This window comes from Salarias fasciatus, chromosome 5 (assembly GCF_902148845.1).
Source record: "Salarias fasciatus chromosome 5, fSalaFa1.1, whole genome shotgun sequence".
NCBI classification, from domain to species: domain Eukaryota; kingdom Metazoa; phylum Chordata; class Actinopteri; order Blenniiformes; family Blenniidae; genus Salarias; species Salarias fasciatus.
The window spans coordinates 25888548-25913138 of NC_043749.1; the positions used below are offsets into that span (position 1 = coordinate 25888548).

At 45.7% G+C, this 24591-nt stretch overlaps 1 protein-coding gene across 4 annotated transcripts in view; it reads left to right on the top strand.

The window, feature by feature from the left end:
• Positions 1–24591, top strand: part of kcnab2a (potassium voltage-gated channel subfamily A regulatory beta subunit 2a) — a 90756-nt gene that overhangs the window by 64030 nt on the left and 2135 nt on the right. For all 4 annotated transcript variants that reach the window (XM_030090675.1, XM_030090676.1, XM_030090677.1 and 1 more), the window contains 12 exons: positions 5365–5408; positions 6797–6834; positions 7126–7205; positions 12623–12667; positions 13217–13261; positions 13497–13540; positions 14560–14646; positions 15922–16007; positions 16118–16238; positions 16975–17069; positions 18474–18594; positions 22133–22221. In XM_030090675.1, coding sequence (XP_029946535.1) covers positions 5365–5408; positions 6797–6834; positions 7126–7205; positions 12623–12667; positions 13217–13261; positions 13497–13540; positions 14560–14646; positions 15922–16007; positions 16118–16238; positions 16975–17069; positions 18474–18594; positions 22133–22221 — 895 coding nt within the window. The remainder of the gene's footprint in view (positions 1–5364; positions 5409–6796; positions 6835–7125; positions 7206–12622; positions 12668–13216; positions 13262–13496; positions 13541–14559; positions 14647–15921; positions 16008–16117; positions 16239–16974; positions 17070–18473; positions 18595–22132; positions 22222–24591) is intronic.

A 24591-nucleotide genomic window follows, 5' to 3' on the forward strand; every position in this document is an offset into this window, starting at 1 on the left:
AAATTGCTGTCTGGGATGTCATTTGGTGAGCCTGTTGTGGTAAATCCGTTATAGTGCCATTTCTACTTGTGTGTAATTGGATTGTGATTGTTTTTGGACAAGGGAATTGTGTGGAAGCTGTGTGTGAACAATGATACATTTCAAGGACCGGTTTATCTCCGACAGGAAGTCAGTGTTTGCTTTTGTGGTCAAGGCGCTGAGTGTGGGACAAATGAGCAGGTGTAAACACCTGAGACACTCTGACAAAAGCCTCATTATTGCTGGGCAGACAGCCGGGTCGTGCTTTCTGTCAGCAGCGGTCAGAGGAAGGAAGGCAGGAAGCACAAACCAAGCCAGCGGGGCGTCAGAGGATGTTCCTGCGCCGAACCTGATCTGTGGGGGCTTTGGCTCTCAGCTTACAGGACTTATTGGTCTCACTGCTCACGGCTTGTTTGGTTGGCAGATAACACAGGGAAGGTTGAGAGGCTTCGGAGCTGCAGTCTGATGAGACGCTGTCAGAAATGACCGGGCAGCCTGAGGATTGTGTGTCCTGCTCAGTGTCTCCAGGCGCTCTGTCAGCTGATCCACGTTCCTGTACAACATGGAAACCTGTCCCGTGTGTCAGTCATGGATGCTGATATGTTAATGTCTTGATTGATGGGGAATGTTTAGTTATCTTCAGTTAATACAGTGGAAAGATGTTAGCTCCAATAATAAGTAAAGTAAGCGCAGTTTCCCTACTGTCAGTCAGATACTGGATTGTCCAGACACAGAGGCACCAGAAGCTCAATACCAGTCTTTGGCATTGCCACAACCTTTTTTGGAAATTTTTAAAAACACACTCAGCTCTGCTGCTCATCCCACAAACGCACGTGACGCCGTTTCACAAGAATATAAACACACTTTCCGCTTTTTTGTATTTATTGCCAAGAAACTTTGTTACAACAAAGAAAACAATCTGCCAAAGAACAATTTTTTGTCGTAGTTTATCTAGAAGACAAACACTGGCGGTCAGAGTGCTTTCATGGAGCGGCCGTGTGTCGCTCTGGTTTTACCTTTAGGACAGCTGTCATGCTGCCGATCAGGTAATTAAATCATCAATAATAAATGACTGGAAGAGACTCTTGAGTGCTCAGAACACCAGGGGGACTCCCGAACGGCTCTTGGCTTAAAGTTCATCTTGATGGAAAGAAACCCTGTAAACTGATTGTGGTGGGAACGATTCAAAGCGTTAAACTGCCTGTGAGTAAACAAACCTCAAACAGGCTCCTCTCCAGCAAACAAAACCCTTCGGAACTGAGCGCTCATGTGAGGGAGATCTGGACGGTGGTCACTGTGTCCTCCTGGCTTTGTCCTCCTGCCTGCGGTGATGTTACTGTCCTGTACTGTATCCGTCTCCTTCATTATTCAGGGGGGGGGTTGAGTCCCAGTTCATGTGTGCTGAGACTCAGCGGGAACCTGACCTCAGGTCTGCTTACGGGCCCCGGCGGAGGGTCGTGGCAACAACGCACAGAGCTGCATTCAAGGCCGGTCCGGTAAAATATTGACAAGAACAATGTGCTGACAAAGGGACAGCTTTGCTATGAGAACAATGGCAAGGGCATAACGGCCCGCTCTGATCTCCTGCCGCTTATTTTTAGGTGTGTGGAAGTGTTTGAATGCTCAGGTACCACATGTGCAGTTTCCATGTTTATGCAGCAGTTGCACCTTCCACCTACCTTTTTGACAAGCTTTAACGCAAGCCGATGAAAGTGGTGCAGCTGCGGAAGCGTGCAGCTTTAATATGCATTTAATTTTTTAATTCTTCTGACACGCTGTGAACTGTATCTCCTCCTCTCTCCTCCAAATGATGTTGGGGCTTTTGACAGGCTGTTGCTGTGAGTAAGAGACTTCTTTGAATGTTTTGCCTGGTTAAAAGAAGAAAAAAACTGTAAACATTAAATAACACAGATTTGTTTAAGCACATAAGGTGTTTAACCAACTGTAGATAGTGCAATCCTTGAGAGAGACTCTGATGAATAAACACTCAGTGTTTTTGAAACAAGCTGCAGCGTTTACAGCCTATTTAAAGAAAACTGCAGCCGGGCAAAATCTGCACAGAGCAAGATTTTTCTTTCACTGGACAAAAAAAGAAATCTCGGTACATCATTAAACATACTCCAGCAAACATGCTCCACTGATAAATTCGGTCAGTAAGCCGCTTTTGGGCGTGGTGATCACTGCCATGCAGTGCTGCAGCACCCTCAGGGAGGTATTGCACTCATGCAATTAAGATGCAGTTAATCGCCGATCGGCTCCAGTGGGCCGCCAGAGGGGACTGAACAGTATCAGGACATGCTGTCCCTCCACTCTTACTCTGTCTCCACACACACAGGGCGTCACGTGACCCTCAGACTCAAAGTGTGACATGTTTACGGACCTCACCGACTGAGGAACGAAAATCTTTTTAATGAGGGAATCTGTTCAACACAAGATGATGTACTGGAAAATAAACACTGAATATGTTTTTCAGTGTCAAACCTTTCATGAGTCACATAGTGCTTTTTCATACAGTGATGAAAAAAATGTTGGCTTTTCAGACGAGTGAACGTTTGACCTTCTGTTAAACTGTGCCTGTAAAGACGATGTCCTTCAACGCTTCTATGGGAAAAACTGATTTTCTGCAAAAAAGAAAGAAAAAATCAGCCTAGAATATCCGTAGATGACTCTCCGCACATCAACAGCTAATGTTTCTGCCCCTTTTAGCAGAGATACTTTGATGCAGAAGCTTCTGGGTGATTATCTATCAGTCTGCTGCTTTTCATGCAGAAATCCTTCACCTTCGGAATGTGTAAAGGTTTTTGTTCCTGTTCTGCCTGCTCTAAATCTGCTGGTAGCTTTTCAACAGCAGTAGATTGGATTCTCAATCTTATTTTCTCCTTAGTTCTTCAGTACCTCTCTGTGGTGGTTCGGTCGATGATCTTAAGACTCTCGCAGTTTCTGTGACAGTTTCTGTCACTTGCATAAGATTTTGGTGTGCCATTTTTTTTTTTTTTTTTTGTGGTGAATTTACATACGTACATGTGCTGGGTAGAAGGTTAGTGTGGAAGCATGTGGATGTACCGCCATTTTCTCCCTCATTGGGAATGCACAAACTATTGTTTGGACCTTTAAGTTCATCTGCATTTCCACTGATTGTTCGTATCAGCAGTACTGCGAGCCTGTCCGTCTGTCAGTCCTTCTTATTGTACGACTTAAGACCACACATTTTAAAGGCAGGGTAAAGTGTGGTAGTTTCCAGAAAACATCCGAGGAAACAAAGAGAGAAAACCAATCACAAGACTCTGAAGTTAGTTTTGAACCGTGAGAGGAACACTTTCCACAGGGAGAACATGGAAACTCCCCCAGGCCCAGATTCCAGTCCTGCATGTTCTCTCTCCTCTTGCTTTCATCATGCAGCTCCATCCAGGTCAGCTTTGTGTGCTCTCTGTCTGTCTGTCCTCACAACTATTTGCAGAATCTTGGATAAAACTTTGTTTTCTGGAGACTGTTGTGTGAATCTGCTCGTCTGTTCTTTGGCTAAATTTTCTGAGACAGTCGGTCGAGGGAGAAGACAGTCGGTGTCTGTCGCATCTCCACATAATTTTCCTCACATAAAATATTCCAAATTATTTAGGGATCTTTTTAAATCCCCTGCCAGACTCCAAGATACCTACAAACTTTATTTAGAAGGCCTGAAGGGGCTCAGTGGATCAGAACACGACGAGCGCAGACACTTCAGCAGCAAACAGAACCCAGATCTGAGCTTTAAGGAAGACATGCTCCACCTGCCACTTTGGAAACACTCACTCTAATTTTGATGCGTGATCGATGCATTCATGTTAATTGACCTTTATGAAGCGAGTGGCTGTGTGTAGTAACTTCCTGCTGAGTAGATAGTTTTGTTAAATAACAGGATGGATGCTGCTTGTGTCGAGGGATGGTCATTTGGATGACTTGTTCAGCTGCTCCATGGTGGCATGAGTGTGTGTGTGTGTGTGTGTGTGTGTGTGTGTGTGTGTGTGTGTGTGTGTGTGTGTGTGTGTGTGTGTTTTCTCCAGGTACCCTGCTTTAACTCTGAGTTGGTTAAGGTATCATAGTCGACTGGCTGATATAAATTTAAAGCATGTGCGTCAGTCATTCTGTCTTTATTCAATGTAAATTTTTAATTTAATGAGCAATTTGAAAGCATTGCATGGTTTTTGGAGCAGTTTACTGGATTAACTCCTCCAAAATAGGAAGTGCCACACTTGAAGTCTTTGATAGGTTGGTGTATTTTAGTGTTTTGTCGACTTCAGAGGGTTTTTACAGTGTGGCCGTTTGAAAGGCTTCAGCCTGTGTTTTTGGACTTTCTGTTCAGGCCACATTGAAGGAAGTGTTTTGTTAGTCACTGCGGCAATTCAACAATCTTATCATAGCTTCACAAAACACCCACACACACACACACACACACACTACACTCACTCACTCACTCACTCACACATGCAGTCATATAACACACACATCTGCAGGCATGCACACACCTCTGTCTCCCCCTCACTCCCATCCTGTTCTATACAGCTGGTCTTATAAAATATATTAGATATCCTCCCACATGCTCACTTTGACTCCTGCACATGTTACATCATCTCCGGCGCCGCGCTCCTTTTATGTTTTTTACACTGCCGGCTTATCTCGTGAAGGAGCTTGACCACAAGTAGCGTGCTTCGTATGGCTCGCTTAATCACTCCTCAGATCTGAAGGAGTGAAACTAATAACATCTCGAGGTTTCCCGCAGATCAGAGCCCCTCCTGAGACAATTTCAAACAGATTAGGCATTTCGGCGCTCCCGACAAATCCGCCACAATGTGGCGTTCCAGCGAGGAACCACAGGCACCCCGAAACTTTTTTGAAAGCTTACGCAGAAATCAAAGAGCCGACCGAAGCTGCGATTGTCAGCGGAGGGTCTGTCTGGACCGTGATAGGCTCAGAAACGCCAGCTTTAGGAGCGAGTAGTCAAGCTTCCACGTCGCTGTGGGGGGGATTTCCGTCAGATAGCAGCTGAAGGATCCTGGTGTGCTGCGAGAACATTTCCCTGGATGTCATGGCGGGCCTGCTTAAGACCCACTTCCTGTCTGGGATTTTCCCTGCGGCATTTTGCCGCAGACACACGTATCCGTATTGTCGGCTCACGTGTCGAAGTCCTTCCTCGCGCATTTCAATCCACACAAAGTGCCGTTACTCGTAGCTGGAAAACACAAGATTTATCAGACTTCCTAATCAGTCATTGTCGAATATGATGGATAACGTTGCAGATCACAGCAGAAACAAACCAGTGCCACCTCAGTGCTGCAGTCACGTTAATGCATTTCATTTCTGTTTTGACAGAAACCTCGGGAAGTCGGGCCTGCGGGTGTCCTGCCTCGGATTAGGTAAGATCAGCAGAGAAAGTGAGAAGTTTGCCACACTCAGAAGTCTTTGTATGACAGATTTGTGAGGGGGAACATGTCACCTTCCTTCTCTAAGAACAGGGAGAAAGTGTGTTATTACAGAGTGTGGAGACATGATTTCAAGCAGGCAGGGGTGGAGAATGTTGCTCTAGAATTCTACCACAATGTTTCACTGTCGCTTTCTTAACTTTAGTATTGACAGCATGACTAAAATATTAAAATATTAGCACGAGGGCAGATTTTAGGATTCAGTTTTTCAAATTTAAACACATTGTTTGTAACCCTTTAAGCTTGGTCCCATTAAAACAAACCCTGGTACATTTCTGGTATTAGTGGTGATAAATTATTAAGTGCAGTTTGAACAAGCAGACTGAACTTCTCTGAAACAGCATAATGCCGTTCAGTTGACACGTGAACCTTCCAAAGAGCTTGGAATCAGCAAAACATCTGAAACAACAAGCTTCAGGAGGCCTGTATTCCTGCACAATGGAGGAAACTGGACCATCTGATACCATCATGCAGTTTGAGACTGTTCTAAGCGACTATAAGCCGACGCACTAATCCAGCATGCATTGTGTTGCATTTAGCTCAACTGAAGATATGTTGCCACATATGCATCACATCTTTTGTCCACTGTGTAATGTTTACATCTTCCTCTCATGTTTCAATTGTTAGGATGAGGATGAAGAAATCTGGACTTGACTGTAAACTTTTCTCTCGTCTTGCTTTGTTTGCACCACGTGAGAACTGCAGGCAGTGTCTTATAATGTATTCAAGTCTATCAAAACTTACAGAATATATTAGCTTCACTTCACTCGCAGCAGTGTTTTGGCTGAGGCTTTGCTCTACACTTCTGTTTTCTTAAAAGACTCAAACCTAAAACTGATTAAAGTTTTCATACAGTTCTTCCATCATAACTTTCATCATTGTGCGCAGGAGTCAAAGCGACGACCCGGTACCTGAACGCCTCCGGCGTGTGAATGAAACCAACATGAAGCAGAGAGTTTTAGCAAAAGGAGATTTCCTGTAATAATATTTCAGATAATTTTTTTATTTTCAAATGAATGGTAGAATTATGGCAAATTTTATGGCAACTTTCATAGAGACTGAAAACTTTGAATAGAACTTTGAGGTCTGAAGCGGTTTAAATTTTGCTGTCTATAACCTGGAAACCGAAAACAGCAGTTACTAAATTTGAATTGAGCTTGTGTTTTAGTTGTAGCCGCAAACAGTCGTAGAGTTGCAGAGCTGCTGTCTCAATCCTGTTGTTAACATTTCAGCATTTCACTAAACTCTGATTGCAGAACTCACTTTTGAATTAGTGTTTGTGGACTGTAACTCTGACGCCGCCTTCCTGTCGTCCTCCGCAGGCACGTGGGTGACGTTCGGCGGACAGATAACGGATGAGGTGAGGGCAGATGGATTTTGTCATCTTCCATCACTCAGAGCGGAGGAATGGAAACCCTCCACATGATCTCTCAGATCCTGAGTTGCTCAACAAGCCTATTTTTACCTGTAGTCAGACCAAGCTGGCAGAGAGAGTCAGCAGCCAGGGAATAAAGGTTAAAGCCACCGCAGCCTTCTTCCTCCGTCCTTTTGAAGGCGGTTTTAATAATTGAAAAGTGCTAACACCCCACGTCAGTGGTCTCACCCTTTGCCGATCCCTCTCTGTTCCTCCCCCCCCCTGCTTTCTCAACAGATGGCGGAGCAGCTGATGACTCTGGCCTATGAAAATGGCATCAATCTGTTTGACACAGCGGAGGTCTACGCTGCTGGGAAGTGAGTTTATCCAGAGCCGCAGGTCACTTATCCGTGAACAACAACAGCAAACATCACCGGGCCGCCGATCAGGGATCCGCTACGAGCAGAGATTACGTCCTGACTGTTGACGCCAGGTGTTAGTCTGAGCCGCAGAGATGCAAAGTCACGTCTTTTAGGCATCAGACAGAGAATAAGTGCTCCGTCACTGCGTCCACACTTAATCCCCGGTAAAGAGAAACTGTTATTGTGCTGAGTTGATCTACGATACTGATCCATGATACGTCAACTATCCTCTAGAAAATGTATTGAGCTGCTTTAGGTTTGGAGTACACAGTTTCATTGATAGAGTTCCCATTAATAACAACATCATGGCAGTTTTTAGGTGAAATATGGTCGAAAAACCCACAAATTTCATGCGTTGAAGCTTTGGCGACAGGTTAAATGTTTAACTTCCAGACATCATGGTTCAAGCTTTCTGCTGCACTGGTGAGAAGAAAACATCAGAGAAAAGGATGAAGCAGAAACTCCACAGTCAGAATCCCAGAGAGCACAGAGGAAACGTTAAATCCAATGAAACTTCACGTGTTGATTATGAAGAATCCTTTTTTTGACACATCTACATCCTTGTATTTGTTCTCTGCATTTAAACTGTGCAGCATCTTGTGAGTGATTCTGGGTTCAGGGCCTTTTTGCCTGCGTTATTAAATCCATTAAATCCTCAGTATTAATTGCTCAAAATATTGCCTTAACCTGCTTTAATCAAGCACTGATTGAGTCTATAATTGTTCATATAGTAAGCCTGCTTCACCTCATCCATCACTCTCCCAATCAGCTTTAATGGACACCAGCAGAGTTCAGCAAGTAATAAGCTCGTTTCATATTCCTCTAATAGTTTAGGAAATAGATCCAGACGTCTGCTGTTGTAAGTTTCATTTGCAGCGTTTCCCATCGCTGTAAACCTGATTATTGCTTGCAGAGGTCTGTATCTCTCTGACAGGTTTCAGATAGTTTCATTTAAATACAGGAAAAGCTTTGGGGACTTGTGAAGTTGTGTGTAATTACTCCAGCAGTTCTAACCAGTCATCAGCCGTATTGGTTTGTGCTTTGATACACTAATCAATGTTCAAACTCTCACTAACTCTGCTGGATTTTGCTTTTCACAGATTTTTGCTGAGCGCAGCTCTTTAAATGCACATTTTCCGAACGTTTTCAAAAGCAAAAGCATGATTAGACAAGTTGCTGTTTGAAAAAAGGAGTCGCAGTGTAAATGAAACATGGCCTCAATATCCTGTGAAGCTTCACTGAATAGATGAAAAATTCACGACGACAATAGCAGCAGGTATGTTCTGAGCGACGACGAGCAGTTTTTATCAAATTAATACATGAAACAAACATAAATTAAACAGTCGAGATTTGACTGGCACTTGTAATTATCCGCTCTCGCTCCCTCATCCTCTTCAACAATGATTTGAAAGCATCCATCCGGAGAATTGGCTCCAGTCAGCGCTTATCTCGGCGAAGCCACTCGTCACGTTCACAGGTTTCCTGTGAATTTGTTTCTAGGAAGACACGAGGAAGAACCGGGAACAGGCGCGGGAGATTAATGACTTTCTCCTCGTGAATGCGGACCTGAACTCCCTGCCATCCCTTTCATCAGCATCATCATGCCACGGTCACATTTCTGAAGCCGGGGATGTTTCAGGGTCTAAATTTACACGGGTGAGGCAGCGTGGGTATTTTAACCCCACAGCAGCCCTGTGTGGCTTTATTACTGCATGTAGTGATGGTTTACATTCCAGTCTGGATTAATCTGGCTTTGTAGTAACTTGGATGGTTTGTAATAATCTACAGGATTATCCTCTGCAGACAGTATCTCTGATTAACAGCAATGAGTCTATTTTTTTTTTTTTTTTTTTGTTTAAATCCTTCCAAGAACAGTGGAGTTTTTACATTATGTTTAGGAGACGCTTCAAGATCCCTGCATCTCGTAGGGGACAATCAAATGAGAACAGAAACGAGGAGAAGGAAGCAGTAGGTCACAGCAGTTGTCCTAATTTCTCTGAAGCCGGAGCAGCTGTTGTCTGATGCACATGGCCGGCGTGTGTTTTATTCTTCCGGGGGAGTTTTCAACTTTGCGTTTGTCTCGGTTCACGTCGGACGGAGAGAAATAACGATCGACGCACACAGGCGTCAGCCTGCCCTGTGTTTGATCGGCGTTTAGCAGGAAGGAGGCTCCTCCACGTGCGTCACATGGCGCCGCATGCGCCGCTCAGGTGTTAATCCCGACAGCTTCCACTGCGGAGCAGCCGCCAGGAGCTTATGTGACACACGCACCAACAAATTGCACAGTTTGCACACAAAAGCTTTCATGTGGGGTCGCGCGCCGGAGCTCCCGGCTCTTTAATCAGTCCTGCTCGGAGGAAGAGGAGGAGGAGGAGGAGGCCGCTGGTGGCGGCCGTGAGCCTCACTGTCTGTCGCGAGCGCCGGCGAATAAACAAGGTTTGCAAACAGTTTGCTGTGGCTCGGGCCCATGAAAACAGCCTCAGAACAAAACATCCAAACACATGTGAGTATTTAAACACTGATCGGTCCGCTCGACTGGCGCCTGCATCCCAGCGAGCAGCCGGCTGTTCCTGCGAAATAAAAATAAATATTTCTAATTGTGTAAACATGTTCTGATTATCCTGTTATCAGCAAACACACATGGTGTTGGAGTGTATGACAGGGCTCTTGGTAAACTCATGAGAATATGGAAAACTAGTTGAAACGATCTGTTTCATAATTACTAAGAAATCCCAAAGTAGTCAAACATTATAAAGCCATGAATAATGCAGCAACATAAAGTGGCTTCCTCTTTAAGGCGGCGTCGATTCGCCGCTGGAATGAAGACTTAATTAATGAAAGGATGAAGGAAAGTCAACCTGCTCCAGGCGCACCGCACCTTATGTTTGCTCAATGTAATTATTCACCCTTCAGACGGGCTGCAGCCGCAGAGAGCGCTATATGCTGGCGCTAATGCACACAAACATGCATGTTATCACTCCCAGAGGAGCGCGCTCAGTCGGCACGCGTTAAAAAAAGATGTGGGTCCACTCGGCGGGGTCTGAAACCACCGACTGTCGCCAGAGCTGCTGCTTGAATCAACAGGACAGAAGACAAGGGCCATAAATATTTAATCATGTTTGTTTTAGATAAGCAGCAAACAAAACGAACACAGCGAATTAAGAAAGGGAAGAAAACAAACTGAGTACCTGAATTTAAACTGTTATTTATTTTAAACTCCATTGATCCAGTCCGGAAGACATGAAAGCATGAATGACCTTTTCTAAGACGGATCAGAAAATTGATCCGATTCTGTTTGTGTAAAGTACAGGATTGTTCATCCGGAGTGATCGAAGAAAAAAACTCCTTTTTAAACAGAAATAAATGTGCAGAATCAGGTTGAGAGGTAGATACTCTTCTGTTCTCGTTGAGGTTGAAAAGAAAGAAAAGTAGATTTACTGCTGAACGTCATGCAGGAAGAGAGAGAGAGATCACAAACAGGAGAGAGACTAAATATAACACTGCAAACTCACTGTAGCCCAGAATGTAGCCCAAAACTCACCAGAATGCCTCAAAAATGTGTTATGCTACGTTCACACCGAAAGCGTCGCGGGCGTCGTCGACGCTTGCGACGCCTCGAAGCTGACGCTTGTGACGCTTTAAACACGACGCTTGACACCGGGTGGTCACAAAGCTCGCGACGCTCGCGACGCTCTTGATGCACGTCAGTTAATTGGCGCGCTGGAGGCTGATTTCTGTTTCCAGCTATGGCGGATCGCATCAGGAGAGCGGCTCGGCTTTATTTGTTAAATAAAGCTAGGCCGCGTCGTTGTCGGAAAAGTCGCTATTGGCTGCTCTGCTCCTCTCTGCTCTGACTGCAGCGGGGAGCGCTGCTGACCGCAGACTGACCGCTTGTGAGCGCTTTGGGACGGGGGAGGGGCTCACGCAGCACCCGCTGCTCATGGACGACAGCAACGAGACGTCCTGTCACGTCTCCAGAGCACCGGAGAAAGTTGCTAGATTTGTCGCTAGTTGCTTTTGACAAAAAAACGTCGCCAAGAGGCTTTGGAAAGTCGCCAGATTTAGCGAGAAAGTCATCAAGTTAGCAACACTGGCCGGCCCGCATCGGTGCTCGGACCACTCGTAGTGACGTAGTACCGGAGGGATCGTCTCTGATTGGTTGACGCTCAGCGGCAGCGCGTCGAAAGTTCAGTTTTCCCAACTCTCAAAAAGCGACGCTCACGACGCTCCTGACGCCGGGGATGAGCGTCGTGGGCGTCGACGCTCGAAACGCTGGAAAAGCGACGCTCATGACGGTCCTGATGCGCCGCCCCGCCGCCCGCCGCTCCACGGCGCTCGTCCACCATAGACTTTGCATAGAAAAGCGCCGCTCACGACGCTTGCGACGCGTCCGGTGTGAATGCAGCATAAGAGGTCGTACTAAAACTTTTATCTCCTCATCATGTTACTGTGTCTCCAGTACACCTACAGTGTTCCCAGTTCCTAAAATGCTTGTTTTAATGAAGTAATGAACAGTAATGCCCCCTCGTCACTGTGAGAAGCAGAGCTAGAGGTCGACCGGTGAGTCTGTGCGTTCAGGCCTCCTCCCTCCGGAGGGAGCCTTCAGGCCTGGAAGACATTTCTTCACAGCTTTAACCGGCTGCAGAGAGAATCTGGCAGCAGCCCGACGCCTCCGTCCCGCTGTCGGTTAGTAGTTCAAGCACCTAATAATTTGCCCGGCGCTGCACCTCGGTGTGATTACCACATGTCAGACGACCGCTGTGCTCGGTGTGTGAAGCACACACACACACACACGGTCGGAAGCTGTAATGGGTTCTGTTACAGGTGAGGTGAATCACGGTCAGTGCAGTTTCTCAGCGTCCTTTTCAGGCTTAACTACAAAATGTTATTTATTTTGACAAATGGTTTCAATTACAGCAGCTGGCTGCATTTCTGGAGGATCCCAGGCTGCAGCCAAAACTCTCCACAGTTGCTTTTTATTTTGTGCCTGAATGCATCTTGTGGGAAACTGCCAGAAGGACGTGTCTCATTATTTGTCAGGGTGAGAGGACCGGAGAGACGTCCTACTGACAGGTCGGTGCTCGGCCCTAATGAGCCCCGTGTTGGACGTAATGTCAGTCATTAGCGCCCCCGCGGCTGCCAATGACAGGCAGACCGAGCCCTGCCGGCTCGGACCCGGCAGCCACTTCACACCCGCCAGTCCCAAACAGGTGCGCGTCCCCGTAAAAGCTTCCTTATGCATTATACAGTCCGCATGCAGCCAGAGACGGACGGCCCTTCTCATTCCAAATCCGATCCTCCAGCTGTAAACACTCTTATCGCTCCGGGACCGCCTTCATTTAATCATGCGTTTCTCTCCGTCTGCTTCGCAGGGCAGAGGTGGTGCTCGGAAACATCATAAAGAAGAAAGGATGGAGGTATGAGACACACTTTGATTGAGTTGGGTGTCTTTTAATTTCCGTCCCAGCCCGGCAGCCTGTCTAATCTGGTGCGATCTCGTACCGAGGAGGCTGCGTTTTGTGAACTGGAACGGTGAGGTTGGGGGATGAAAGATTAATGCCGGGCCCACACACTCCGCTGTCCCTCCTCAAAGACGCTGAATAATGGATGGACTTCTAGTGCCTCGCCTTCTACTTTGTTGGCGGCGGGACCGACGTTTGTATGGCTGCAGTTTTTATCAGATGGAGCTATACGCTTACAGCTCATTCACCTCCCCGACTCGCTTTGGCATCGTGGAACGTATCTTAGACTGAATGAGACGGAGACGTACAGTTTGTTTCCCCCGAGGACGAGGAGGAGTCCCATCTTACCATCACAGCTCTCATACATGTAATCCGATACAGTGATGAGGCCGGTGCACCGGCTGGACTCCACTGATCACTTTTAATTTATTTATTTCCTGTTGTACTTCACCTTGTTTGTTTGGCAGCTTTTCTAACAGATGTGCTTTCACTTTCCATTTTCAGACGTTCCAGTCTGGTGATAACAACCAAGATCTTTTGGGGTGGAAAGTAAGTTTCGGCCTCTCTGAATCAGCTCGTGTGTCCAAATGGAAAACTATCCTGCTGTGTAATTTTTCTCCACTCGTTTGATGCCGATGCTCCTTTTTAATGGGATCATATGTCATCCGAACGGATCTGCTGTCAGCTCTTGTTTCTGTCGAAGGGCAATTCTGCTCATACTTAGAAATAATTGTTGGTAATATAAGGTCATATTTCTTTCCCTCTCTTTTTTTTTCCTCTGCAGAGCGGAGACTGAAAGAGGTTTATCCCGAAAACACATTATAGAAGGTGAGCTGCAGCGACGTGTGTAACTGGATTAAAAGTAGACGGTATGACAATAAAAAATGCTTTTTAATTAGCTGCTCTGGGTCACAGGAAATCAAAGCTGCATTTTATTAATTTACTCTCTCCATCTGGAGGTTATTGGAGTCACCGAGAAACGTTTGGCTAATCAGAAGTGGAAAAACCAATTACAAAAAACTCAATATTACACCACTGCAATTTAAGTACAGTTAAAAGTTCCACTAAGTTCCCCTTAGTTTTAAACTTGTCATTATTATACAGCAACTCAGTGTAAGTTGCCAAAGCGGTATCGAACTGACACTGACAACAAAGCAACAAGATGCTTCATAATTAGCTGCTGGGGGTCAAAGGAAATCAAAGCTGCGTTTTTTAATTGGCGTCCTTCGTCTCTGGAGGTTATCAGAGTCGGTATCGGGTGGAATCGGGCCAGATGGGAACTTGAAAATATCATTTGTTAGAAAGTCTAACTTCCGAGTGGAGTTCATTCAAATCCATACGTCTTCTTTATCGATTTATCCAGCTCATGTTCGCAGGGTTTTTCACTTATCAGTATTCACATGTTAGCCGAACAGCAGACGCAGAATATCTGTTGTAGCATTAGAACACACACATTTCTTAATTCATTTAGTTTAATCTAAAGTAGTTTTGTTTTAATTATCAGTTAAATATTGCTTTTCTGTGGTGCTGTGGCAGCATTCTGCTGTCACACAGTGACATCTAGTGGTCACAGATGGTATTTCTTAGATATTTTTTACATTCAAGTCACTTTTTAATATTAGTAGCAACCAAAAGTGCCTCTGAAAGTCTGTAAAATATGATCAATAAGTAGAGTTGATGGATACATTAATTATTGATTTTTTTTACAGATAAAGAGAATCTTAAAAAAGTTTTAAAAAGTAACACCACTGAATGAGTCCTCCTGACATGGTGACAATGTGCTGCCTAAGGAAACTGAAGTCCGTTTTCAGACTTGTTTGCTCAGTTTTTGTGGTTCTTGCTCTCAGGTTTAAAGGCCTCTTTAGAGCGACTGCAGTTAGACTACGTGGACGTGGTTTTCGCAAACAGACCGGACCCGAACACGCCCATGGAAGGTAAGCGCTCGTGCATCCTGCCTGTGATTTATCACCTCTTCCTCATGGCTTGTCATCCTGCACCTCAAACAAAAGCCCGCTCGCTGTCTCTATGACTACCTCCAGGTGAAGACTGGGATATATGAACCTCCTGTAGCTGAAATTTCTATTTTAAATGCCGCGTGTTGTCCTGGCACTTCCCACCTCCACAGCCGGATACTGACGCGGTAGACCTTCAAATGGCGGCGTGCTCGCTGTGTGTGGGCTCAGCTGGTCGCACGCTGGAAGCCGCTCCCGGTTCAGAGTTCATCTGCGGGTTGCAGTGGGGTCAGAGGTCGTCGTGCCGGCCCCGGTGTAGCTGGTGCTGTTTGATGTGGAAGTCGAGACGATTCTTTTGCCCGTCTGCCCTTTAACGATCGGACACAGTTCACATGGATAACTTTGAGTAATATGTCTTGAAATCTACAGCCATCTGGTGTGTTTCAGCCCGGCAGTCGCTGTAGGGGTAAACAGGGTAAAGAGGAGGTGAACCTCAGAAGAAACGCTCTGCCGCCGCGCCGCGATGGGAAGCAGCCCGTCCGTCGGCCAGCAGATATACGAGGATGATTGAAGGCTGACGCGCCTCTGTTTTCATTACTGCTCCGTCCTCCCGCTCTCAGCCGGGACGCGCCGATCATTATCAAACCTGTTTGATGTTTCCGTGAGCGGCTAAATCAAGCGGATTGTCACTTTGACCAATGGCGGGACAGAAATTACAGCCGGCTGATGTCAGATTTCATTGGAGAGCGCCCACAGGATCAGATATGGCTCCAAATGAAATCTCCACCTGAAATATGCGCACGCCGACACAGTAACATGAGATTAATCATGAGTCGCTCGGTACGCTGAAGGAAAATAGGATGCGCCGGAAAAAACAAACTGCGGTCCACTGAGCGAGCTTTGTGTGCGATTAACGACTTATAGTGGTGCAAATATGGCTGTCAGATCACATTTATTTCACTGGATTTTCTTTTTTTGTTCCATGTCGAGGATCAGAAACAACACGTTCGTGTACGTTTTCACATTACTGTCATTCTAATGTGCCTGGTTCTGAATAGACGTCATCCCCATCAGAACGAATCACTCACTCCTCTGATTAACATAATCAGCTTTTCCGCTCCTCGGCGATTTGGATTGCAAATGATAACAAATATGTCTTTTATGAGGAAAAAGGAAAGCATCCCGGTACAGTAGACTCACGGGACGCCGGTCTTCACCCGGTCTCCTTCCCTCTTCCTCGTGTCTTGTGTTCGTCAGAAACGGTCCGAGCGATGACCCACGTCATCAACCAGGGCATGGCCATGTACTGGGGAACGTCCCGCTGGAGCCCCATGGAGATAATGGTGAGACTCGCTCCCTGCGTGCGCGCAGCCCGCTCACAGAATCCCCGTTTCCACAGAAATCTGCCGTATTATATAAGCCTAATTGTGTTTACTGCATGTTTTTCCTCCAGGAGGCGTACTCAGTGGCACGACAATTCAACCAGATTCCTCCCATCTGTGAGCAGGCAGAGTACCACATGTTCCAGAGAGAGAAAGTGGAGGTGCAGCTACCTGAGCTCTTCCATAAGATAGGTGGGCAGTCATGCATTTCACAGGCTCTGCAGAATTCACACGATATTTTATAGAGCAGCTTCGATGCTGCAACCCATCTTTTGTGTACGCTGTGTATTAATGTGGTAAGTCCTGTAAAAACAGGACTCTCCTCAATGTGACCCTCAGTGATTTTTATGAGTCTGGCGTTGTATCACTGCACAGATGCTCACGTGGCTTTTAAATGAGCTGGGGGAACTGCATTATGGGTAATTATACTCGCTTTACTAAACCTAAGGTAAAAGCACAGACACTCGGGTGATTTAGAGTCACCACTGCAGCTGACAAGCATGCGTTTGAAATGCTGGAGGAACCAGAGAATCTGGATAAAACCTCAGGAAGAAAATGCACAACCACAGCCAGCCCTCTTGTGGCCTGGTTTTGGCCCGCGGGCCTCATGTTTGACCCCCCTGGTGTGCAGTATTCATGTCCTCTCCTTCCAGCATTTATCAGCCATTTCGTTGTGAACATGCTTCAGAAGATGCATGTGATTTGATCATAAACCTTCCACAGAAGATTAATTGTCCTTTAATACTCTTTGATAAACGGAGCCCTCAGTGATCAGACCAGACTCCGTCCATGCGTTCCTCATTTCAAGACCCGATTTCACCCGTTCTGCTTCTCATGCTGTTTTTCTCCCGAACCTCGCATAAGAGGCCGCGAGCGTCTTGCTGCCTGTGCTGCTTCCGATCACACGGTGACACACGTCTGTTCTCAGGTGTGGGCGCCATGACGTGGTCTCCTCTGGCCTGCGGGATCATCTCAGGGAAATACGACGGGAGGGTTCCTCCCTACTCCCGGGCGTCTTTGAAGGTAGACGGACCTGGCTGTGTCCTGCGTGTCGATCCCACTCTGATCACGTGTGTGTCTGTGTGTCTGTGTGTGTGTCACCACTCTGTGCTTCCCCTCTGGTTGCTGGTTGTGTTGTTGACCTGGTGTGTTTGTGTCTTTCAGGTTCTGTAAGCTCTGTGCACACCTCCCGCTGCACACCCGTGTGTGTTCGGTGCCATGTTGACGCCATGCACCGTGCACCCCTTCACACTGTCTGTCAGCTGGTGTCAGCTTAATGCATTTTAGTGCACGCACATGAGCACACGCACACGATGTGTTTGCACAAAATTCACACACACACACACACACACACACACACACACACACACACACACACACACACAGAACAATAACAGCGAGGTCACGTGCTCACAAGCTGCTTTTCCTCATAGCTACAAGATGACGACCCTGAGAGGAGAAACCAAACGGTTAATCAGTCGATGAATCATTGAGTCTTTATCATCCAGGGTGTTTATTTGTACTTTTGAATTTCGCAGACACATAAAGATCATTCGAACTGAACATGGATGAACGATACAGGAGTTAATTCAGTGATATTTAACCACACATCGTCAAATATGTGAGGCAGGAATGAATCTGAGCAGTGAAAGATGATGGTTAAACGGTCAAGATGAACTCAGACAGCCCTACAAATACAGACTGTTTTCATTATTTGTTACTTCTGAGTTCATTCAATGAAATATTTGATCCTAAGCTTGTTAGAGAATGCTAAACATGCAGATGAGTGTTTCTCCAGTCCTGTAATGCAGCCCACACAACAGTCCACAACCGAAACAATGATTCATGACTTATTGAGGAAAAAGAAAACATATTTTTATTTATGAAGCTGCACTCAGAGCATTTCAGCATCAATTTGCAAAATGTTGTGATCAGTGCTGTCGTGGTGGATAAGCTCCCAGCAGTGTCCTGTCCTCTGTGGTAGATTGGCATGTCGTGTGTGTGTGTGGGTGTGTGTGTGTGTGTGTGTGTTCAGACCTCCTCTGGTTCACGAGGCCAGCTCTCATCTCGGTGTTGTTACGTGACTTTTGGTGACGTCTGTGGTTCGTGCCGCTTCCTGTATGGCTCCGTGTTGCCTGTGGATGTTTTGTGGTTTTCTGGCTGGGTGACCGTCGTGTTGCTAACAGCATCCTGGATATGATCCCGTTCTGGGCTCAGACGCCCCTCTTTCCATCCATGTGTACCTGGCCGACGTTGGTCTAACGCAGTGCCGACTGGGTGTGTGTGTGTGTGTGTGTGTGGCCGGCGCGGTCGGCGGCAGGAGACAGAGTCACGTGTTTAAAAACAGGCCCTGGTGACACAGCAGCTGCCGGCGCAGCGGTGTGAGCAGGGCTGTGTTTTTGAGCAGGTGTGCTGTGTTTTCGACAGGGCTACCAGTGGTTGAAGGACAAGATCTTGAGCGAGGAGGGCCGGCGTCAGCAGGCGAAGTTGAAAGAGCTGCAGGCAATCGCGGAGCGGCTGGGCTGCACTCTGCCCCAACTCGCCATCGGTACGCAGATACACTCTGCCGCTCTCTCTCTTTCTGTCTGTCTGTCCGTCCCTCTGCCTCGGACGGGCCGAGGTCAACGCCGCTCCGCCGGCCGTCTGTTCAGGCGTGTGTGTCCGTGTGTGTGTGTGTGTGTGTTTTAAGTCATGTTGTTCACAAACTGGTGATCCACGATCAAGGTTCAAATACATACTTTAAATTCTGCTCAAAACATTAAAAAAATCCATTATAATTTTGAGCACATATGAACCAAACATCGTCACCAAAGAGGAGTTCATTTTAAAGTTATTTGAGAAAAACTAATCAGATCCATCAATGTTTAAAATTAGAGACATGCTATTAGCCCTTGTTGGGTCTTTTTCTGATTTTGAATACTTTTCATCACCATAACTCCAAAACTCTTTCTGATATTTCTAAAATTCAAACTATAAGCCAGCTCAAAGCCTCTTCTTCTTCTTTCAAAGGAAGTGATGGGATTTAGTGTTTCTCATAACCATGACCTCCAGAGCTGCTATCCTGTAACGGCCCAGTCAAAGACAAGATTTACGTCACTGTGCAAAGCATCTTGGGATTGATCCACGGACTGAATGTAATGATAAATCTAAATGTGTTCCCTCTCAACCACAAAGAATTCAGTCTGACAAAAATGACTGAACAGTTATTGTGTAGAACTCACCATGACCAACCTGATCAAACAGTGTGATTATATCACATAATGTATCTTGTGAAGGTGCAGCAGCGTTTTCATTCTACAGTCTTCATATCTGATTGACTTTTGGTGACGTTTTGTCCTGACTGTCAGCAGTGAGATTCTTAGAAATATGATTTCTAGCATAACAGGACAAATGGGATCAGGAGACAGACGACTGGCCACTGAAACATGTTATTCGTTTTACATTATTTTTCTTTTAATGATTTTTGCGTTTATCTCTAGAGGGAGCTCATGAGGCTCTCGCCTGTGGTAAACTACAGGAAAGTGAATCCTTTAAAGAGGCTCTGACTGAGACCTGTGAAAACATGTTTCTGTGTAAACAGGAACATGTTTCCTGCTCTTTACATGTATGTACCAGTTTCCAGCGTCACCATCAAAAGAGCCGTAAATCCAGGCAGCCTCGGCGATCGATCCGGAGTCGGGCCGGGGAGAGACGCCATGAGGAACCCTGGAGTGACTCAGTCCTGCGAGCGCCGTGAAAGCTGCCGGCTGGCAGCAGGCAGAGCATAAATCTGCGTCTGGCTCCTGCATCTCGCTGCAGATCGCTGCAGATTTTTCACCCGCTCGGTAATAACGGTGTCATAGATTAGGTTTCACGGCCCATTAGTGGAAAACCTCAACTCTCCCAATTACCATAAATCCTTTCAGCACTCCTGAAGGCGGGCCGGGAGATTTATTAGCTCCTCGTCGTCCTCTGGATCAACACGGCCCGCCGGCATTGAATCAGAGCGATAGAACGCTGGCAGAGGCCCGAGGCCGATCTCCCGGAGCCGCCGGTACCTCCAGGGTTGATGGATCCGGATCTGAACGGCCAGAGGGAGACGAGCAGAGCAACACCTGCAACTCTCTCTGGACGTTTTCACCAACCGAGCACAGATTTATGTGCAATCATAATCCCAGCATTCCTGCTAGAACGTCGTCTGTTGTGTGAGGCTGTAATCTGCTTACAGCTGCAGGAACATGCTTGTATAAGAAGGCTGACTAACACAACACGACGAGTGGAGTTTTTCACTTTCTGTGTGTGATTTCTTCTCAGTGCTTCTCTGCATTTATGTAAACCTGCAGAGTTCTAACGTTCTGTTAATATCACTCCTGTTGAATCGATCTCACACAGCGAGCCGAGAACGACCATCAGGATTGATTCACAACAAATTGAACCAATGGACTGGATTTCTCTAGATTATTTAAAGATTGCTCAGTCAGACACAGTGAACCAAATCAAACTGAATCAGGTCAGAACAAAACATGGTTTTTATTATATTGGAAGGTGATTACCTGACATTTCAGTTCCTCCAAACAATAGAACAAGAGTCACGATCCAGAAATGCTTAACAGACACTGTGTCGTTACTTGACTGGATGTTTTTTCGGGAATGTACTGTTTTGAGGCTTTTTCAAGCTAGAAACGGTACAAACAAAATATCTGTTTTGTCCTTTTCAGCAGATACCATAGAATGACGTTTACCTCTCGATATATCCTTCCTTTATCTTTTAATGTATGTATTTTTAATTATTTTCTGAGTGAATCTGTGACCCGTTAAAGGTTAATCTTTAATGGAATTCTTTACTCCTTCCAGATGTGGGACATTTACAAAGCGCACAGCCTGAAGCTGAAATGTGTACCAGAGTAGAGTCAACACATCTAAACATGAACTGATATCACGTAACAAAACATCTACAACCATGAGACCACCGGCGTTGAGTTAATCCAGTATTTTCAATTACAAATACAAGTAAATTTTGGCTCCGTCGATCTCAAGAGATCATGGACAAGCCGGGGCGAACAAGTAAATATTCTGCTCCAAAGCAAACACACAGATTCTGCAGTTTTGGAAATGTGTCCGAAGGCGGCCATTTTCTGAACGCGCCTCATTGTTCTGGTCTTTAACCTTTAACCTCTTGGTCACAGAGAGTCTCCATTCAGAATTTGTCAATATTTTTGAAAAAAAAAAAAAAAATTAAAAAGTTCCAAAGCCTGCAGTTAGTTTGTTAGCTTTGAGTAGTTTGGTGAGTTTCAGCAGCCTCAACTGTCTTTCATCACATTATATTGAATATTACATAATATGAAATTCAATAAGTTATTAATTATTTTTGAATTTTTATCATTCATTAGGGTTACAGTTGCGATCTAATGGAATACTCTGTTTTGAGCTGAAAAATAATGTTCGAGTCAAAAATTAATTAAATTACTTTAGGTAGTATGAAATCAAAGGACAGGGAGAACATGCAAACTCCACACAGAAATCCCTCAAACATGGACTGAAGCTAGAGATAATCTTTCCATGAGATAAAAATCCCACCCTGTGAAGAATAAACCACAGATCACAGGTTTGAATATGAGTATAAACACAAAGAGCAGAAGTCCCTGAATAAAAACACACCGAGACGCCGGCGACTCTGCAGTGTGTTTCCAGATTAAACTAGAAATGACCTAAAAGTGATCAGATTTATTCCAGGAAGTCAAATGCAGCTGCTCGCATGTTCATTCATGAGCGACTCAGGTATAAAATATGATAAGAGGAGCAGACGCACGACGAGTGATGATCTCCATGTATTTTCAGCAGGACTGTGAAGGCAGGACTATGTGCTCTCGGTGGGGTGTGTGTGTGTCGTGTGTGTGTCGTGCTGTGTATGTATGAGTGCGGCGAGCGGCCGCTGTAACGTTGTCATGTCTCATCTGTAGCTCCGTTTGATCAGGATCCTGTAGCGGTGAGGCGGCCATCGCTTTGAATAAGGCTCAGACTGTGTTTTGTGCCGGAATCCGGAGTGTGTGTGAGTGTGTGTGTTCAGTGGTGTGGGTGTGTCATTGCTGTTTGCTGGTCTCCTGCAGCGTGGTGCCTACGGAACGAGGGCGTGAGCTCTGTCCTTTTAGGGGCGTCCAACACCGACCAGCTGATGGAGAACATCGGAGCGATACAGGTGAGGCCGCACACACTGCTGTGTGTGTGTGTGTGTGTGTGTGTGTGTGTGTGTGTGTGTGTGTGTGTGTGTGTGTGTGTGTGTGTGTGTGTGTGTGTGTGTGTGTGTGTTTGCTCGCGATGTTTTTTTTTTCCTGCAGAACAAATCAGAAGCTTTAATTTGTGAGAATGTGACCCGACCCCTGTCGTGGCGCCCGGCTCGGCCTCTCGCCGCTTCACGCTCGGCTGCTCTACTGTACCCAGTTAATAAGGTCAACCACGTGTGGCCTGCAGGGGGGTCGGGGGGGCGTCAAGGGGGGTTGAGACCGCCTCGCGGCCACTTCCTCCTTCCCCGTGAGACGCAGTGTGAGGCGGGCTCCGGCCTCCTCTCCTCACATTATGCGCGGCCCGCAGTAAAGAGCATCTTCCCCGTGCTGCTCCGGAGCTCGCCGCCCGCCGTACATCCCCTCCTGCCGCTCTGCGTTTGATATTTCACTTCTGAAATGCTAGGCTCACATTTCCCGAGGGCTCTCCAACTTCTCCTTTTGCCAGGATTTTACATCAGAGGCCTTGAAATAGACGCAGTCCCCCGTGTGAGCGAGAGCCTCTCTCCATGTAACAGTCGATAAGGCTTTAATTACACAGTCACCAAATCAGGTTTATAGTCTCTCCAGGAGAGGTTTTCATTTTCTGCAATTGTGGTGAGATGAAATTATTTCTTGTTTCAGTTTAATTTATAATGCTCCAACCACCATTCATGCGTCGAGTGGCTCTTTCACAGAGAACAGTCGAAAATCTGAGCTGTAGGAGAACACTACGTTTTAGCAGGACAGGAAGGAAGCAAAACCTGATGGTTGATGTGACTGGATCAGGAGAGAAAAGGACAAAAGGCAGAGAGAGAGAGAGAGATAAAAACATCTACTTCATCTACTCAGAGTGGGCAATAACTAAGGCGACGGCCTCCAGAGTGTCATGACTCTGTCCATATTCTCCTGAGACTGGCTAGTTTTAGTGTTAACAGTCACCTGGAGTAGCAATCAAACTTCATCCTTTTTCAATAAAAACACTCTTTCAGTGTCAGTCAAACTTCAATCAATCAAAATTTGTTTATAAGGCACTTTTCATATTAAAAAAAAAACAACTGCAAGTGTGTATCAGTATCACCATAATCACATGTACACACGTACACACACACAAATGCACTCACACACAAACACTCACATTCGCGCATTCGTCACTTATAGTATTTTTGGGAAGACCAGAGAGCAAGGCATTACAGTAATCTAACCGACAGGAGATAACAGCTGCATTAGCACCTCTGCACTGGCCTGAGAGAAACGGGCGACTCTGGCTAGATTCTTAAGATATATTTTATTTTTGTTATATTTTTAATATGTAAAATGAAATTCAGCTCAGAGTCAAAAATCACGACCAGGTTTTTAACCGATAGTGCTCATTTAAAATCTAGTAGTTTTGGTAGAAGTTTCTCTCTCTGGCCTTTGGGACCAATAACTTCACTGACATCCATGACTTGATGTCTGAAATACAGTTAAAAAGGGTTTCTATTGGCCCTGAGTCACCAGGAGACATGGCCATGTACAGCTGAGTATCATCAACATGACTATGCAAACTGATGTACAGCTGAGTATCATCAGCGTAGCTATGGAAACTGATGTACAGCTGAGTACCATCAGTGTAACTATGGAAACTAACGTACAGCTGAGTATCATCAGCGTAACTATGCAAACTGATGTACAGCTGAGTATCATCAGTGTAACTATGGAAACTGATGTACAGCTGAGTATCATCAGTGTAACTATGCAAACTGATGTACAGCTGAGTACCATCAGTGTAACTATGGAAACTAACGTACAGCTGAGTATCATCAGTGTAACTATGGAAACTGATGTACAGCTGAGTATCATCAGTGTAACTATGCAAACTGATGTACAGCTGAGTACCATCAGTGTAACTATGGAAACTAACGTACAGCTGAGTATCATCAGTGTAACTATGCAAACTGATGTACAGCTGAGTATCATCAGTGTAACTATGGAAACTGATGTACAGCTGAGTATCATCAGTGTAACTATGCAAACTAACGTACAGCTGAGTATCATCAGTGTAACTATGGAAACTGATGTACAGCTGAGTATCATCAGTGTAACTATGGAAACTGATCTACAGCTGATTATCATCAGTGTAACTATGCAAACTAATGTACAGCTGAGTATCATCAGTGTAACTATGGAAACTAACGTACAGCTGAGTATCATCAGTGTAACTATGCAAACTAACGTACAGCTGAGTATCATCAGTGTAACTATGCAAACTAACATACAGCTGAGTATCATCAGTGTAACTATGGAAACTGATGTACAGCTGAGTATCA